Below are 20,030 nucleotides of genomic sequence, written 5' to 3' on the forward strand. Positions count from 1 at the left end.
AGCTGCGAGAAATCTTGGACATCTCCGTAAGTGAAATTGGACAGCCACGGCCTCAGTTCTGCAAGAGGAGAGAGAAACGATGAGATTATCGCTTGTATTTCTCACCCCCGGGGGGCCTGACATTGTAATTATCACATACAGGAAGTGTTATCCTAGCATATTAATGCCCCCCTCTACTACTAACACTCAGAGACAATCTGTGACAACATGAGCTGCTATCTCGCCAGGCCCTGGAGTGCAGAGAAACGTCAAGACGGGCGCAGGGAGGGCTGCAGTCCCCCCCCCCCCTTCCTCGGCTGTGCAGTGTGGCAAGGGTGTGCGACTACCATCCTGACTACAATCCCACCGATACAACCGACACATCTCTGCTGCCTCAGTGCTCAGCTACCTCTGTCAACTCTAAACTCAGCTACACAACTGCAGAGAATATATTCATATATATATATACACACATTTGCTTTGCCATTCTATAAATTTATTATAGAATATTATATTTTATAAATCTCACGTATAGCCAGCTAGCTGAAAGATCACAATAAGATGCAGAAACATCTCAGCTCGGTATAGTAAACTCTCCAGATCTCTGGCCTGTATCATTGTTATTACAGCTGCATCCAGGCCATGCTGGCCTTTCTTGTTAGGATAACCAAGAGACTTTGTAATTTGTAAAGCAGAGACTAATATGTATTACAATAAATAGGCCTAAAACAATTGTACAACATGTTGATTTTATTAAAACTTCTAATAGAAATCATTTGCAGCGCACGTTTTAGTGGGAGGGGCAATGAAGGAGAACAATTGTCTGGGAGGAGGTGATCTGGCCAGCAGGATCTTTTGCTAATGCATCAGGGCCGCTGTACACTCGCTAGATCCTCAGCAGAGTCGCCCACGACTGGCCGGCTTGGGTGAGAACCATCTAATGTGTTTACTAGACTTTATTCCAGGCCATATTTCTTATATCCAGTGGTGTAGCAATAGGGAATGCAGAGGTTGCAATCACACCAGGGCCCTTGGACCAGAGGTGCCCAGTAGGGGCCCTCCCTCAACCACATATTAGCTCTTCAACGGTGCTATGCTGGTCATCATCACTTCTATATGCTTTAAATAGTGGTGATCATTAACAAACTGTTCCCCTCATCTGCTTACACCTCTCATATAGTGATGGTCCTGTCTAGGAGAAGTCATGTGATCAGTCTTGGTCAGGTGATAGATATGTAAGTCTGATTAGTGATGGTTGTGTCTAGGAGAAGTCACGGAGAAGCATGTGATCAGTGTGGTCAGGTGATAAATATGTAAATCTCTGATTAGTGATGGTCGTGTGTAGGAGAAGTCATGGAGAAGCATGTGATCGGTATGGTTAAGTGATAGATATGTAAGTCTCAGATTAGTGATGGTCATGTCTAGGAGAAGTCATGGAGAAGCATGTGATCAGTGTGGTCAGGTGATAGATATGTAATTCTCTGATTAGTGATGGTCGTGTCTAGGAGAAGTCACTGAGAAGCATGTGATCAGTCTGGTCAGGTGATAGATATGTAAGTCTCTGATTAGTGATGGTCATGTCTAGGAGAAGTCATGGAGAAGCATGTGATCAGTGTGGTCAGGTGATAGATATGTAATTCTCTGATTAGTGATGGTCATGTCTAGGAGAAGTCATGGAGAAGCATGTGATCAGTTTGGTCAGGTGATGGATATGCAAGTCTCTGATTAGTGATGGTCATATCTAGGAGAAGTCATGGAGAAGCATGTGATCAGTGTGGTCAGGTGATAGATATGTAAGTCTCTGATTAGTGATGGTCGTGTCTAGGAGAAGTCATGGAGAAGCATGTGATCAGTGTGGTCAGGTGATAGATATGTAAGTCTCTGATTAGTGATGGTCGTGTCTAGGAGAAGTCATGGAGAAGCATGTGATCAGTGTGGTCAGGTGACAGATATGTAAGTCTCTGATTAGTGATGCTCATGTCTGGGAGAAGTCATGGAGAAGCATGTGGTCAGTGTGGTCAGGTGACAGATATGTAAGTCTCTGATTAGTGATGCTCATGTCTGGGAGAAGTCACTGAGAAGCATGTGATCAGTCTAGTCAGGTGATAGATATGCAAGTCTCCAATTTGCTAGTTATGATCATGTGGTAAAGCAGGAAGTGATCACAGCAAATCAGAGCTTTTCAAATCTATCAGCTGATCAAACAAATCACATGCTTCTCCAGGACTTCTCCTAAACCATGACCATCACTACTCTCATACTGTGGATGTCCTTGGCAGGTTTTGTTGTGTCATATAAATTGTTATGAACAGAATGCTTGGGGGCCCAGTGTAAAACTTGCACTGGGGACCAAAGCTCCTCCTTCCGCCGTACATTGGAAGCTGGTGAGGGCACAGGTCTATCCCCTATTGTGTCTTGTAATCGCTGTAGGTTTTGTTTGGCATATATTGTATTAGTTACTGTCGCTTTCATTTTGTGTGTTTTATCTTTATCATGCTGCACTGCATGTACCCTACCATGTACAGCGCCACAGAGGAGGGCTGGGCTATGCTAATCTTTAAAGAGGCCCTGTAGTGACATATAGTGGAATGCAGTGAAGAGGCCCCTGCAGTGACATATAGCAGAATGCAGTAAAGAGGCCCTGTAGTGACATATAGCAGAATGCAGTAATGAGGCCATGTAGTGACATATAGCAGAATGCAGTAAAGAGGCCCTGTAGTGACATATAGTAGAATGCAGTAAAGAGGCCCTGTAGTGACATATAGTAGAATGCAGTAAAGAGGCCCTGTAGTGACATATAGCAGAATGCAGTAAAGAGGCCCTGTAGTGACATATAGCAGAATGCAGTAAAGAGGCCCTGTAGTGACATATAGCAGAATGCAGTAATGAGGCCATGTAGTGACATATAGCAGAATGCAGTAAAGAGGTCCTGTAGTGACATATAGCAGAATGCAGTAAAGAGGCCCTGTAGTGACATATAGCAGAATGCAGTAATGAGGCCCTGTAGTGACATATAGTAGAATGCAGTAAAGAGGCCCTGTAGTGACATATAGTAGAAAGCAGTAAAGATGCCCTGTAGTGACCCATAGCAGAATGCAGTAAAGAGGCCCTGTAGTGACATATAGCAGAATGCAGTAAAGAGGCCCTGTAGTGACCCATAGCAGAATGCAGTAAAGAGGCCCTGTACTGACATATAGCAGAATGGAGTAAAGAGGCCCTGTAGTGACCTACAGTAGAATGCAGTAAAGAGGCCCTGTAGTGACATATTGCAGAATGCAGAAAAGAGGCCCTGTAGTGACATATAGTAGAATGCAGTAAAGAGGCCCTGTAGTCACATATAGTAGAATGCAGTAAAGAGGCCCTGTAGTGATATATAGCAGAATGCAGTAAAGAGGCCCTGTAGTGACTTATAGCAGAATGCAGTAAAGAGGCCCTGTAGTGACCCATAGCAGAATGCAGGAAAGAGGCCCTGTAGTGACATATAGCAGAATGCAGTAAAGAGGCCCTGTAGTGACATGTAGCAGAATGCAGTAAAGAGGCCCTGCAGTGACATATAGCAGAATGCAGTAAAAAGGCCCTGTAGTGACATATAGTAGAATGCAGTAAAGAGGCCCTGTAGTGACATATAGCAGAATGCAGTAAAGAGGCCCTGTAGTGACATATAGCAGAATGCAGTAAAGAGGCCCTGTAGTGACATATAGCACAATGCAGTAAAGAGGCCCTGTAGTGACATATAGCAGAATACAGTAAAGAGGCCCTGTAGTGACATATAGCACAATGCAGTAAAGAGGCCCTGTAGTGACATATAGCAGCATGCAGTAAAGAGGCCCTGTAGTGACATATAGCACAATGCAGTAAAGAGGCCCTGTAGTGACATAATAGATTGCAGTACATTATTCAGGATCCCCACATTTACAGTAATTTTCCTGGTTTCAGCATCGGAAACACTTCCTATATCTATATAGTACTGTATATTGTTATGTAGCCCCGCCCTCCCGGTGATGCTTAGCTTGGGCTGATTAGCTATGCAGATCCCCAGAGCATTCTGGGAGACCAGGCACTATTTTCCCTGGCTTCAGAATTCTCAGAGACAAACATTCTGCAGAGCTGCACCTGACAGCAGTACAGATGTCGCCACCTGTGATAAACTTAATTATGTAAATCAGGGAGAGGAAAGATTTTACAGGGGGCAAACACTGACTAAATCATTTATAAAGGAATATTGTAAAAAAAAAAAGTAATTTAATTCATTATTTTCATTAATTCGTTATGTTATTTTCAGTACAGTTCCTCTTTAATACTTATAAGGTGATAATCTTTCGCCCATTGCTGAGCGATAATGTATAATGCACCAGCTATGGGTCACCTGACTGCGTGGTATATATAAGCCTGACACACACTATAGAACATTACATATAATACATAGCATGCTGGGAATACCCTCTGGGCCCAGTTTCCTGGCCGGATAATTGATGGGCACGTATAGCACGGGTCCCCCCCCCCTCCCCCCACCATCGTCCCACCGCGTCTCATTACTGCGCGCAAACGTATTCCCGACTAATAACACGACAAAGAGCTGCCAATCCAGCAGATCTCTTCCAGGAAATCCAGCGCTGAAGAATGAGGAGGTGGAGCCTTACAAGCCGCAGGGAGACTACAAATCCCAGCACTGCTGCTGCAAGGCCAGTTATGTAGCTACAGGTCAGGCGACTTCTGGGGGAAAGATATAAATCCCATCGCTGAGCGACACAGAGCAGCTGCCTGTGACCGGATCTGTGAGGACAGAACAAGAATCAGACATGTTGTATCCTGGGTGACATTAAAGGGGACTTGAAGTGAAATATTTCTGCCCAGTGTAACTTACCTGGAGCTTCCTCCAGCTGACTGAAGGCTCCTGGTCCCTCACCGGCATCCAGGGCCAGATTTTCCATAAGGCACTGTAGGCTCGTGCCTACAGGCGCCTGATGATAGGAAGGCGGCTCACTCCTCTCTCTGAGTGCCTTCCTCCCTGCTTCCCTATGCAACCTAATACTGAGGGTACCACAGGCTACCTAATACTAAGGGGCACCTGTAGCTGAGACACGCAAAGTAAGAAAGGGAGGAGTGACAGCTGGGACAGCCAGCACACTTGTGGTGCGGTTCAGAGGGGGTTTGTAGGCTCAAGGAAGGCAACGTCTAAGGTGCCAGAACATCAGTGCCTATAGGCTCCTGTGATGTAAATCCGGGCCTTCCGGCATCCCACGCTGCCCCGTTCAGTTGCTGCCCCCCTCCTAAAGCTGGATGACTCAGCCAGTGGCAGCCACTGCGCATTTTTACTAACTGCACAAGTGCAGAATGCTCCAGCTACGGGATCGCTATATATCAGCAGTTCCTGTAATTTTAATTATAGAAGGAGGGGGCCCTTCCATCCGGCCTACTCTAACATGCACAGGGGAAATTATCTCAATCTCATCTGGGGCACTGGAGGGGTGGATGAGCCCCCCGTCCGTGTCAGGGGCTGATAATTTTCAGGCAGGAGAGCCCTACTCTCATAGGCACAGTTGTCCTGGACAACACCAGTCAGTGTAGGGGACAAGGGGTTAAAGAAGGGGGGGGGGGGGCTCATGCTGTTTTTTTTTTATTTTGTTTGTTTGTTTACATACATTCCTATATAATGATAGGCAAGTGTCCCTGTGTACTCCTGTCCCTGTGTCTGTGTGTTAGCGCTACTGAGCATGTGCAGCACGGACAGCCGGTGGGACAGGAGGAAGATGGGGACAGGAGGCCGGGCAGACGTGTGCGTAGGCGGGAGCGGGCAGGCATGCACGCTGATATGCGGCGGTCACAGGGGTGGAAGGGGAGAGGGGTAGTGAGACAGCCCCAGAGCATGTTATATGAACTGGCTTTGGTCTACTAGTATGAAATAATAAGGATATGAACGTCTTTTACTCCAGAAAAAATGCATGGGTGTCAAAAGGCCACACAACCCGTGCGTATTGCGTGTATTGTGACCGCGATGAGTCGTGCGTTCCACACCTTCTGCAACACAACACGTATAGTGAATGAGGCCTATGTGAGGCAATCTCCTCTGCCCGCTGCTGCCGGTGAGTTTAGCATGCAGAAGAGCCGCTCGCCGCCTAGCACCAGCCGGAGGCCGTTAGGAGGGAAGGGACGCGGCGTTCCAACAGTGCGGCGATTAAACGTAATATTTCTCAGGAATTACAGCGCAGGGAGTCGCCATAAACATACCTGGCAGGGAACAGTATAGCTCAATAAAAGATCCTTGTCTCTATTAACCGTTTCCTCCTCTCAGCCGGGCGTGTCAGACACAGGGATGTGGGGTCAGAGCAATTTTGGGTACAGTGGCGTAGCTAAGGAGCTGTGGGCCCCAGTGCAAGTTTTACAATGCCCCCATCCCCCCAAGCACTCTATACATAACAATTGATACGGCGCACCAAAACCTGCCAAAGACCACTACAGTGTCAGAGGTGCAAGAAAGGGATGGGAAATAGCTTGTTATTGATTACCACTGTTCAAGGTATCTATAGAAGTGATTATTATGAGCACAGGACCAATAGAGAGCTAATACTGCATTTGAGGGAGGGCCCCCTTGTGGGTCTCTCTGGCCCAAGGGCCCTGGTGCGGTCGCAACCTCTGTACCTTACTAATGCTAAGCCACTGTTAGGGTGCCTGGAATTGGAGTCCGCCATACCGGTATGCTACACAGCGACACTGCAGTCATACCACTCGCATCTGCTTATACAGGTAAGATGGCGTAACCGTACATGCAAGAAAACCATGCAGCACATCAATCCAACTGTTCTATTGTGGTGCAAATCCTTCTGGGAAATGTAAGTTATGTTTGAACTATTTCCCAGAATCCTCTCTCTCTGATCCCCTTCCACCCCTACAAAGGGCAAATACTATATATTGGCAGAGGAATCTGAAATTCAGAATGATAAATGTACTTGTAACAAAAACACAGCACAACCTGCAGCCGCAAACAGTGCTCAAAACACGTTACGTTTTCTACACATCACACTTCGGGTGGGTTTCCTGTTCGGTGTCAATACTTTATTATAGCGACTGCATTTATTTTCCTAAGATATACACAATTTGTTTAAAATAAATAAATAAATAATTGATGCCATTTGCCTACACGGATTATGGTGACATTGCGGTCAGACGGTGTGTATGCCGACACAGAGCGCTGTGACATCGTTGTACGCAGCTTTCCTGTATTCTACCCCAACAAGAAAGGCGGCGGAACTCTGAGCCAAGCCTATGGGGGGCCCACACACCATACAATTTTTTTAAATATCTGTTCAATTTAAGAATTGCAATCAATTTTACTGACTGATTGTAACATTTCAAAAATATGACCAATGTACCAAACACCTATGTTCAATTTTTCCTCAATTATGATAAAAATGATTGGAAACTCTGAGAAAATTGCTAGGGTGTATATATTAATAAATTGACAATCTACCACACACCATACAATCTTTAGAGAAATTGAAGAAAAATATCTGGCATTCCGGACAGATAAAAATCGGAAAAAACGGGAAATTCGATCGGATCTTTCAGTCGAATGAAAAAATAGCTTTCGATTTTTCCGGGAGATCCGATCGTTTTTATCGAATTGCCGTAAAATCGGATCATTTTATTGTATTGTGTGTGGGGGCCACACACCATACAATGCAATGATCCGATTTTACAGCAATTCGATAAAAAAAGATTGGTTGCACAGAAAAATCTAAAGCATTTTGTCTTATTAGAGTGGGAGATTGGATTTCTAATTTTTTTTCTAGATCAGTCGATTGGGAATGGTGGATTTTTCAGATTAATTTTTATGACAATGAAATGGTGTACGAAAAGATTGTCAATTTCTCAATGTATAGACCTAAGAGTTTTCCATCATTATTCTTTCATAGTTTGGGAAAAATGAACTACAAGTGTGTGGTACATGGCTCAGAATTTTCAAATGTTACACTCATTTAGAAACCCTGATTGTAATTCTTGAATTGAATAAAAATTCTAAAAATTGTATGGTGTGTGGTCACCTTCAACGGAGCCCGAGGTGTCAGACCTATGGAGGCTGCCATATTTATTTCCTTTTAAACAATATGAGTTGTCTGGTCAGTAGTGTCTGAATAACACCAGAAACAAGCATGCAGCTAATCTTCTCAGATCTGACAATAATGTCAGAAACACCTGATCTGCTGCATGCTTGTTCAGGGGCTATGGCTGAAAGTATTAGAGCAGGGGTCTCAAACTCAATTTACCTGGGAGGCCGCAGGAGGCAAAGTCAGGATGAGGTTGGGCCGCATAAGGAATTTCACAACCGCGGCGCATCGCCGCCTCTGCCCGCCCCTCTCACTGTTCCTTCACAGAGAGGGGCGGGGAGAGCCGCGATCCATGCGGCGATTGACGTCAGGAGGGGCAGAGCTGAAGCTGAAAGCTCTGCCCCTTCCAGGAAATGCCGGCGGATTACCCCGGGGCGATTTGGGGGCTCTGCAGCCCTCGTTTAGCGGCGGGGATGCGGTGGATTACTTGGGAGCACTGAAGCGAACTATAAGGAAGCTTTTGCCGGCAAAGGCCACAAAATATTGTATTGAGGGCCGCAAATGGCCCGCGGGCCGAGAGTTTGAGACCCCTGCATTAGAGGCAGAGCATCAGCAGGGCTACCAGGCACTGTTTAAAAGGAACTAAAAACATGTCAGCCTTCATTTCCCTCTCACTTCCTGTTTCCTTTAACAAGGACTCCATAAACGTCTCCCCTCACTCTACACTCCCCATTTATTGGTACTGTCTGCGCTCATGTAATCGATTCCAAGGAAAGTACAAAAACAAAACCGATATGTCAGACTTAAGGTGTCCACACACCATACAATAAAATGATCCAATTTTAAGTTATTTCAATAAAAACTATCGGTTGTAAAGAATAACTAAAAGCGTTTTTTGGATTTGTTTGAGAAAACAGATTGAATTTCCTGGGGGGGTTTATTGATAAAAGAAGATCGGGAGTGGTGGATTTTCTGATCTATTTTTTGAATATTGAATGGTGTGTGATAGATTGTCAATTTCTTAAGGTGGCCACAAAGGCCTGGTGCACACCAAAAACCGCTAGCAGATCCGCAAAATGCTAGCAGATTTTGAAACGCTTTTTCTTATTTTTCTGCAGCGTTTCAGCTAGCGTTTTGCGGTTTTGTGTAGCGGTTTTGGTGTAGTAGATTTCATGTATTGTTACAGTAAAGCTGTTACTGAACAGCTACTGTAACAAAAAACGCCTGGCAAACCGCTCTGAAGTGCCGTTTTTCAGAGCGGTTTGCGTTTTTCCTATACTTAACATTGAGGCAGAAACGCATCCGCAATCCAAAATCTGCAGCAGCCCGGGAGTATGCGTTTCTGCAAAACGCCTCCCGCTCTGGTGTGCACCAGCCCATTGAAATACATTACCCTAGCGGATCCGCACCCGCAAGCAGAACGCAAACCGCAGCGGAAACGCTCCGGTGTGCACTAGGCCTAACAGTCCAATTTCTAGCGAAAAATCATTCAAGCGATCAGACATTCTGATTGGATTGGTTGTAAATAATCTCAGTTGATGGGTACAATCGATTATAAATGATTATAAGAATAGTCACCCGATTGGATTTTCGTCAGGCCAAAATTTGGATTTTCTTGTTAGTTGTGATGGATAGGAAGCAAAGATTGGCTTGTTGATGATGTAGTGAACGACTTTTCTATCGATCAGAATTATCTGATCGCCTGATTGATTTTTTTTGCTAGAAGTTGGATCATTAGTGGTCACCTTTAATGTATGGACTTAATTTTTTCAGAGATTTTACACTTTTTGCACTTTTGCACTTGGGACAGCAGTTAGGGGTTTGTGGTATACCTTGGTACATCAAACAGCGTTATCGCCACGTACCTGATCAAAGCAGTTTCGACCCAGATTTTCTACCATGTCCGATCAATGCATCTGAGCGATTTCGGCCCTAAATTGTTAAAGTCATCAATCTCAAGAGGACATGCTGCGGCAAAGAATTTCATCTCATTAGATAAAATTATCGAATTGGATGGGCAAAATTGCTAGTTGTATGGCCCCCTTAAGTCTTCAGGTGCGGCTTGTGTTGGGGGAGGGGTGTGAAGCAGAAAAGTGGAGGGTGTTGAGGAGGAGGAGTTAAAACTACAAAAACTTCTTTATTTTTTGTTAAATATTTTTAATGCCTTATTTAGCGTCAGCAAGCAGTTTTCTCTGTCTGACCTGATGATCTAACGCGGGTGCAAGGCCTAGCATGAAAGCATCAGACTGGGGGAATGAGCTGGCAGTAGGAGGATGCAGAGTATCTCCAAATTAACCCTTTCTTGTCAAAGCCGCCTAAATTATTTGAAATCTTTTCCATGCACAAGTCATTTATAATGCTGTTCTGAAAGATTCCTATAAAAATAACCGACTTTACTCGCAGATAACGTTATCCTCACAAAGACGACTGCGTTAGTCTTGTGGCGTCCGTCATCATCCGGTTCCAGGTGAGGAATCCTCTGTCTCCGCCCCCCGCGCCTGACGTTGATCGATGGGATGTACGGCAGATGATGAGCTTTACATTACTGACCCGTTCAATGCCGGGAAGCTGAGGGGCGAAATGTCAGAGCGAATCCGGAGATATTAATCACCACGGCTCACCGGAGGCTGAGAAAAATACATCGGTTATCCTGTCAGCGCATTAACCCTTCACCTGACACAGGAAAACATGGCGGCCGCGGTGGCGGAGGGAGCAAAACACTCGTCTATTGAACAACAGATCTACAGCACAAAGACAGGGCGAACACAGAACCGCACGTCTGACTGGACTGCGGGGGAAGGCGGCCATTTTATTATTAGCGCCCGTATCCAGGTACTGCGGCCTGAGAACGCAGCTGAGCGCGTTGGCGGGGGATGGGGCGAGGGGAGGTCGGGGGAAGGGGTCAGGGCCACAGGGAATATTTATGAGAAAATCCCGCCGTGTCGAGGAGATCAACGAGAGGAAAATGAAAGGAAATTCATAAATAAACATATATCGGGAAAAAGCTTGCGGGGTTTTATTCCATCGCTTCGCTCCAAAGTGAGCTCTTTTCCTGATCATTACAGGACGTTCCCAGGGGAAATACGAAGAAGTAAATAAACGTATTCCTATTTCAGGACCACAATGTGCTCCTGTAACCGTTACACAGATTACAACAATAACATTAACCGCAAATTACTCAACAGTAATCCATCCAGCAGTGGCTGGTTAGTGTAATGGTTAAGGGCTCTGCCTCTGACACAGGAGACCTGGGTTCAAATCTCGGCTCTGCCTGTTCAGTAAGCCTGCACCTATTCAGTAAGGAGTTTCTTGGGCAAGTCTCCTTAACACTGCTACTGCCTACTGAGTGCGCTCTAGTGGCTGCCTCGCAAGCGCTTTGAGTCTGACAGGAGAAAGGCACTATACAAATACTGTCATTATTGCCATTAACTTCCGAGGATTAAAAAAACAAAACGTTTGTGCAGCAGCAGAGTATGGAGAAACCCCGCCTCTAAGCGCAATTACCATTTATACTGGACTGAGGATACAGCCATGGTGCGGCTGGAGGAATATTACGTTTTTTTTTTTTTTTTAATTTATAATGGAAAATATTGACCACTGCTCTGTGTTCAAAGCACACTGGAAGTGAGAGGTATATGGAGGCTGCCATATTTGTTTCCTTTTAAACAATACCAGTTACCTGGCTGCCCTGCTGATCCTCTGCCTCTAATACTTTTAGCCATAGACCCTGAACAAGCATGCAGATCAGGTGCTCTGACTGAAGTGTGACGGGATTAACTGCATGCTTGTTCCTGGTGTTATTCAGACAGTACTGCAGGACAGCCAGGCAACTGGTATTGTTTAACAGGAAATTAATATGGCATTCTCCATGTCCCTCATGTTAGGTTCCCTTTAACAGTCAGGAACATGTGAATCAATTCACAACACAAGGGCCTGTGTATCCCATCCATGCAGAGGTTGTGACAAGACTCTGATGTCACATGACGCCCGTTCTACCAATGGGAGAGATGATGATTAGAATGCAACAGAGGATAGAGGCACAACATTTGTCAGGGTGTCGGGCACTGGTCTCCAGCTCAGCCTTCCCGCCAATGCTTAGAAAACTGCCTCCAATTATATTTGTTATGAAATAGTAATAATTAAAAAAAATCTGGCATACACTGGCAGACTTTCTCCCGACATGCTCAAGACAAAGATACTTCTCTGACTCACGTCATTATCTGCAAGGAGTTTGTATGTTCTATCCATGCCGGTGTGGGTTTCCTCCAGGCACTCCGGTTTCCTCCAACATCCCAAAAACATACAGATAAGTTAATTGGCTTCTCCCCTAAATTGGCCCTAGACTAGGATACGTACATTACAGGATACATACACAGACATATGACTATGGTAGGGATTAGATTGTGAGTAAGTGACAAGACAATATACTCTGTACTGCGCTGCAGACCATGTCAGCGCTATATAAATACTTAATAATATTAATAATAAAGAGAGGGATCTATTGCTGCCAGTGTTGCACATCAATATTTAATGGATTTCAGGCTAGAATCTATTAGAAAAAGATTACAACTGCTACTAATAATATTATAAGGCTGGAGCAACAAATAACTATACATAGCAATTTTACATGCAGCACTTGCACTACCCAAAAACCACCAGCTTACCCAGAATCCCTTGCAGAACCTGAAAACTTAAATTGCTAATCTTAATCGCTTTTGCAATCGCTGGAACTAGCATAAAATCGGTACTAAAAACACCAGGAATTGCTGCTGAAATCACAAAATGCTAGCAAAACTGCTAAGCAATTGCTTCTACAGGTCCCCGGCCTTTTGCCAGATTCACACGATGTAATTATCTGACAGATTTGCTGTCAGATCGAACATTTCCAGCATGTCCGATTTGATTTCTATTAATTTCTATGGAAAATCGATCGGAAATCAGATCGGACATGTTGGAAAAAGACGAACTGACAGTAAATCTGTCAGAAATTGCATCGTGTGTACCTAGCTTTATTCCTGGTATACATCAAAGGTCAGCGCAGGTTTAGAAAGTCATTATCTGTAGGGAATGGTAAATTGTTCACCACAATATATCAAATGCTCAGAGGTAGGTATCCGCCAAACATCAAAACAAGAAAAGGCTTACCAGCTCCCAACAGGTTTCGCAGTCTTGCATCATCAGGTTTTCTCTCCCCTGATGACGCAAGACTGCGAAACCGGTCGGGAAGGTAACATTGTCTACTGATCTACGATTGACCATTACATGCGCGCTAATCTTCCGGGGTTCCCTGTTTATGGACCCTGTATGTGAGTTATTGGTTTTATACCTACTGCCTTTTAAAGAAATTTTATTTAAATAAACGGGTTATGCTTAGATATTGTCGTTTTTGTTTTCCTATATAAATTCCTGAAACTTTACCTCCATACGGATGTCCACTGGATCTTCACGACGTCTGATGTTCCCTGGACGTTATCTGTGACCTGAGCCATTTTACAACCTTATAATGTGGGTTGTTGGGAGCTGGTAAGCCTTTTCTTGTTTTGATGTTTGGCGGATACCTACCTCTGAGCATTGGATATATTGTGGTGAACAATTTATCATTCCCTACAAACAATGACTTTCTAAACCTGCGCTGACCTTTGATGTATGCCTGACTTCTGAACTTTTGGACATTGTTCTTCTCAGCGGCGGTTCCATTGTCCATTGGCGCCGATATATTTGCTATTATATATTATTCCTGGTATACACCATGCAATTTCCTGTCAAATCGATAATTTTCGACAGGTCTGATCTGATTTCTGATCATCTGTCCAATTTATTTTCTGATCACTTCCATACAAAATCGATCAGAATAACGATTGGCAATTCAGATCGAACCTGTTGGAAATTATCGATTTAGGACATCAATCTGATGGGAAATTGGATGATGTGTACCAAGCATTAGGAACGCTCATCAGGTCTGATAGGATAGCCAGGAGATGGAGAGGAAACAATCGCTACAGATACGATTCTATAACGTATCGATCCCATAACATCGCAATTTATCAACACATGCCTCTATGTAATCAATCCCAGATAGCTCCGGAGCAGCATCTGCCAAGCTAGGGGATATCACTGCTGCAAAGTTCCCTCAATGCAGCTGATTCCCAAAACTTTTCCTCTTAAATATATTATTTTATCTTGCGTGTTCGTTACAATAAATGAGAACCACATTTGCTCTACATAAAATATTGGAAATAATGGCCCCCTCCCCCCTTCTCTCTTCAGGCTGGGGGGATGCAGAGACCTCCGGATCGGTAGAATACGCACGTCGTTCAGGTTTTCTGCAGATAATAATGGGAATGGTGGGTCCACATATAAAAAGCTCCTCCATCTACATGCTGTCACTGGTATAACAGCAATATGGGAAGATGACGGGTTGTGACAGATTGTGACAGGAAACGCCAACATACGACCACGCGAGAGCGCAGGAACCGGGCTGTACGGATCTGTCGCAAGGAGGGAAAATCCAACACACAGAGAGGCTCTTATATGGTGCCGGATGGGGATGGTACCGGGGCAGGCGAAATTCATATGCAGTTCCCCCTCCAGCCAATCAGAATTCATCCGAAATCTAAAATATTAGTGTTCCTAATAAAGGGAGACCCCGCCCAGTATTAGTATAGTGTTCCTAATAAAGGGAGGCCCTGCCCAGTATTAGTATAGTGTTCCTAATAAAGGGAGGCCCTGCCTAGTATTAGTATAGTGTTCCTAATAAAGGGAGGCCCTGCCCAGCACTAGTATAGTGTTCCTAATAAAGGGAGGCTCTACCCAGTATTAGTATAATGTTCCTAATAAAGGGAGACCCTACCTAGTATTAGTATAGTGTTCCTAATAAAGGGAGGCCCTACCCAGTATTATGATAGAGTTCCTAATAAAGGGGGGGGGGGTCCTGCCTAGTATTAGTATAGTGTTCCTAATAAAGGGAGACCCTACCCAGTATTAGTATAGTGTTCCTAATAAAGAGAGACCCTGCCCAGTATTAGTATCGTGTTCCTAATAAAGGGAGACCCTGCCCAGTATTAGTATAGTGTTCCTAATAAAGGGAGGCCCTGCCCAGTATTAGTATAGTGTTCCTAATAAAGGGAGGCCCTGCCCAGTATTAGTATAGTGTTCCTAATAAAGGGAGGTCCTACCCAGTATTAGTATAGTATTCCTAATAAAGGGAAACCCTACCCAGTATTCGTATAGTGTTCCTAATAAAGGGAGGCCCTACCCAGTATTACTATAGTGTTCCTAATAAAGGGAGGCCCTGCCCAGTATTAGTATAGTGTTCCCTAATAAAGGTAGGCCCTACCCAGTATTAGTATAGTGTTCCAAATAAAGGGAGACTCTGCCCAGTATTAGTATAGTGTTCCTAATAAAGGGAGGCCCTGCCCAGTATTAGTATAGTGTTCCTAATAAAGGGAGGCCCTACCCAGTATTAGTATAGTGTTCCAAATAAAGGGAGACTCTGCCCAGTATTAGTATAGTGTTCCTAATAAAGGGAGACCCTGCCCAGTATTAGTATAGTGTTCCTAATAAAGGGAGGCCCTGCCCAGTATTAGTATAGTGTTCCTAATAAAGGGAAGCCCTGCCCAGTATTAGTATAGTGTTCCTAATAAAGGGAAGCCCTGCCCAGTAAAGGTAGAATGTTCCTAATAAAGGGAGACCCTGCCCAGTATAAGTAGAATGTTCCTAATAAAGGGAGGCCCTGCCCAGTATTAGTATAGTGTTCCCAATAAATAGAGGCCCTGCCCAGTATTAGTATAGTGTTCCCTAATAAAGGGAGGCTCTACCCAGTATTAGTATAGTGTTCCCTAATAAAGGGAGGCTCTACCCAGTATTAGTATAGTGTTCCTAATAAAGGAAGGCCCTACCCAGTATAAGTAGAATGTTCCTAATAAAGGGAGACCCTGCCCAGTATAAGTAGAATGTTCCTAATAAAGGGAGGCCCTGCCCAGTATTAGTATAGTGTTCCTAATACAGGGAGATCCTACCCAGTATTAGTATAGTGTTCCTAATAAAGGGAGGCTCTACCCAGTATAAGTATAATGTTCCTAATAAAGGGAGGCCCTGCCTAGTATTATGTTCCTAATAAAGGGAGGCCCTGCCTAGTATTATGTTCCTAATAAAGGGAGGCTCTACCCAGCACTAGTATAGTGTTCCTAATAAAGGGAGGCCCTGCCCAGTATTAGTATAGTGTTCCTAATAAAGGGAGGCTCTACCCAGTGTTATGATAATGTTCCTAATAAAGGGGGGGGGGGGGGGGGTCCTGCCTAGTATTAGTATAGTGTTCCTAATAGAGGGAGGCTCTACCCAGTATTAGTATAGTGTTCCTAATAAAGGGAAACCCTAACCAGTATTAGTATAGTGTTCCTAATAAAGGGAGGCCCTACCCAGTATCAGTATAGTGTTCCTAATAAAGGGAGACCCTACCCAGTATTAGTATAATGTTCCCAATAAAGGGAGGCCCTGTCCAGTATTATTATAGTGTCCCTAATAAAGGGAGGCCCGACCCAGTATTAGTATAATGTTCCCAATAAAGGGAGGCCCTGTCCAGTATTATTATAGTGTTCCTAATAAAGGGAGGCCCTGTCCAGTATTAGTATAGTGTTCCTAATAAAGGGGGGCCCTACCCAGTATTAGTATAGTGTTCCTAATAAAGGGAGGCCCTACCCAGTATTAGTAGTGTTCCTAATAAAGGGAGGCCCTACCCAGTATTAGTATAGTGTTCATAATAAAGGGAGGCTCGGCCCAGAATTAGTATAGTGTTCCTAATAAAGGGAGACCCTGCCCAGTATTAGTATAGTGTTCCTAATAAAGGGAGACCCTGCCCAGTATTAGTATAGTGTTCCTAATAAAGGGAGACCCTGCCCAGTATTAGTATAGTGTTCCTAATAAAGGGAGACCCTGCCCAGTATTAGTAGTGTTCCTAATAAAGGGAGGCCCTACCCAGTATTAGTATAGTGTTCATAATAAAGGGAGGCTCGGCCCAGAATTAGTATAGTGTTCCTAATAAAGGGAGACCCTGCCCAGTATTAGTATAGTGTTCCTAATAAAGGGAGGCCCGACCCAGTATTAGTATAATGTTCCCAATAAAGGGAGACCCTGCCCAGTATTAGTATAGTGTTCCTAATAAAGGGAGGCCCTGTCCAGTATTAGTATAGTGTTCCTAATAAAGGGGGGCCCTACCCAGTATTAGTATAGTGTTCCTAATAAAGGGAGGCCCTACCCAGTATTAGTAGTGTTCCTAATAAAGGGAGACCCTGCCCAGTATTAGTATAGTGTTCCTAATAAAGGGAGGCTCTACCCAGTATTATGATAGTGTTCCTAATAAAGGGGGGCCCTACCTAGTATTATGATAGTGTTGCTCTCGGATATGAGGATGGATCATATAGGAGATGGGTTAGAGGGAACCTAAACCGTCGTAAATAAAAAGTGTTTCACTTACCTGGGGCTTCTCTGAGTTCCCCGCAGCCGTCCTGTGCCCGCGCTGGTCCTCAACGATCCTCTGCTCCCCCGCCAACCGCACCTGCACAAGATGCTCTCCCCGACGTAAACGCGTACGAGGATGTGTGTGGCCAGGGCTGCTCAGGCGCAGTGGACCGTCGACTGATCAGTCAGCAGAATCTAAACTAAGCGGCAGCAGGGGAACGAAGGATCGACTTGGCACGCCGCGGACACAGGACGGCTGTAGGGGGCTGGGAAAAGCCCCAGGTAAGTGAAACGCTTTTTATTTACGAAAGTTTAAGTTCCCTTTAAGTGCGCACATAGCCTTAGTTGTAAGATCAGCAGTAGAAGTCATAGCCAGGCAGTAGATAAAGAAGTTTCTGTAGTGGATTTTCTCTCCTGGAAACCCATCATCCAACCATACGGAAGAAAATCAGAAAATAAATCTCACTATATCCATAGGTTTTTGAGAGCAGAGCCCCACTGAGCTCCGACATACCTGCCTCTAAACAGCAGAGCGTTCCCCCCGGCAGTGAGAGGGTTACCCTCGCACATCTGCTGTCACGGGCGGCGAGTGTCAGTTAATCAGAAACACTCCGCTCGTTATCTGCCAGTTTATAAGCCAGAAAAAAAAATGACACAATGATTAAAATATGTCGGAAAGCTGAAGCCAAACTCATCGCCTAAACGTGTCAGAAAATGGCCGAACCGCGAGATGGAGAGCGCGAGTGTGACAGGCGTGACAGGCGGGGACGACTATTTCTGGATAACGCAAAATGCCTTGAAGTCCTCTTTAAATGCAAACTACAGAATGTTTGTGAGAACTTTACAGAAAGGGCCGGCCTTCCGGATCTCCTGGATGCTAAGGCGACAAACATGCTTTCCACCATCTCTGAGGGACGCATTGGTGAGATCTCTGCCACCCTGAGTTCCCCCCTCCGTATACCTGCTATACTCATTATTAGGCTGGCAGGAGCATGGCGACAATACTTGTTTTGTCTTTTTCTGCCTTCGTCTCATATGCAGAGATCTGAAGAATCTCGTTCAAGTGGCATCACTTGAGTAACAGGGAACACCACTGAGTATCTCCACCACCAAACTGCAGAGATGAGATCAATTAACAGGCCAATCAGAGTCTGTTGTTTTCAATCAGTCTGGGTAGCGAGAAGCAGTCAAGTGCAATCACTGAGCAGAAAGCAGAGCCTGCATGCATACAGATAGCGGTCTGCGCTGCACTTCCATCAATAAGCAGAACTGAAATCTGGCTTCCCAGTTATGTGGAGCTAATAGCCGGCAGGTAGCTTTGGTTTTACATTGGCAAGGCTAGATGTTCAAAAAGTTTCAAAAACGTCAGAAACTTTATAAAATGGCTTTAAAAGAAGTTAATGGACAACTGAAGTGAGAGGGATATGGAGGCTGCCTATTTATTTCTTGTTAAACAATACCAGTTTCCTGGCAGCCCTGCTGATCTGTTTGGCTGCAGTAATGTCTGAGTCACACCAGAAACAAGCATGTGGCTAATCTTGTCAGATCTGACAATAATGTCAGAAACTCCTGATCTGCTGCATGCTTGTTCAGGGGCTGTGGTTAAAAGTATCAGAGGCAGAGGATCAGCAGGGCTGCCAGGCAACCGGTATTGCTTAAAAGGAAATAACTAGGTCAGCCTCCATATCCCTGTCACTTCAGGTGTCCTTTAGAGAAAGGAACATTATTATAACTCCTTTATGTGGCATTAACAATTCTGCAGGGTCTTATGTCTGGTACACGTCCTGCACAATTTCCTGTGAGATCGATGAAAAAGTATCTGTCGTTGCATGTCCGATCTGCTTCCAGTTGAGAAATGAAGATTTTGAGATCAGAACTGCAGAAAAAGAAATCGATCCCTTTCTCATTTGGAAGCCGACCAGACACGCTGAAAATGATCTAATGATGGGCAATTTCCTGTCAATCTGATGGGAACATTGCACAGAGCCTTAGGGCCCTTTTCCAGTGCACAGCTGAATCGCAAAATCACAAATCGCTAGTGATTTTTAAATCGGTAGGGTTGCTACTTTATCATAAATATCATGAGAAGTATTTTCCACTATATTGATTCAATTTTTTAAATCGCAAACGCTTTCTGGAGCGATTATAAGAGGGATAATGAATTGCAAATGAAAAATCGCAATTGCATAACAAAATTAATGAAAAAACGCAATCGCTTGCGTTTGCGATTGCTAGTAGAAAAGGCCCTTACAGACAAGCCGCCATATCGTTATCTGCCGCTTCTGTCTCTGCCGCAGTCTGGCGCTAATCGGAGGGGTTGTGGGTGGAAAAAACTGGAAAGAACATGGCAATCTTTCTGCAGATATTGTCCTGGGCGGGATATGAATCTGGGACTCCGGTGCTGCAAGGTGGATGGGCGAAGCAATGCGCTCACTTAGAAACTCAAAACGGTTTTATGGCACCCTATTGAAATGTGAAATCTGCATACTGTAATCTCCTCGGGAACTGATGCGTTTAATGGCAGAGGAAACAGTTGATCTGCGGCGGGCG

At 44.6% G+C, this 20,030-nt stretch overlaps 1 protein-coding gene across 1 annotated transcript in view; it reads right to left on the reverse strand.

Moving 5' to 3' along the window:
- SEMA5B (semaphorin 5B) overlaps positions 1 to 20,030 on the reverse strand; it is a 469,753-nt gene that overhangs the window by 228,733 nt on the left and 220,990 nt on the right. Inside the window, exon 4 of the mRNA XM_068246215.1 lies at positions 1 to 58. This exon is cut by the window's left edge and continues 42 nt beyond it. Within this exon, the coding sequence (XP_068102316.1) occupies positions 1 to 58 (58 nt within the window). The remainder of the gene's footprint in view (positions 59 to 20,030) is intronic.

The sequence above is a fragment of the Hyperolius riggenbachi genome, chromosome 7 (genome assembly GCF_040937935.1).
Source record: "Hyperolius riggenbachi isolate aHypRig1 chromosome 7, aHypRig1.pri, whole genome shotgun sequence".
In the NCBI taxonomy this organism is placed as follows: domain Eukaryota; kingdom Metazoa; phylum Chordata; class Amphibia; order Anura; family Hyperoliidae; genus Hyperolius; species Hyperolius riggenbachi.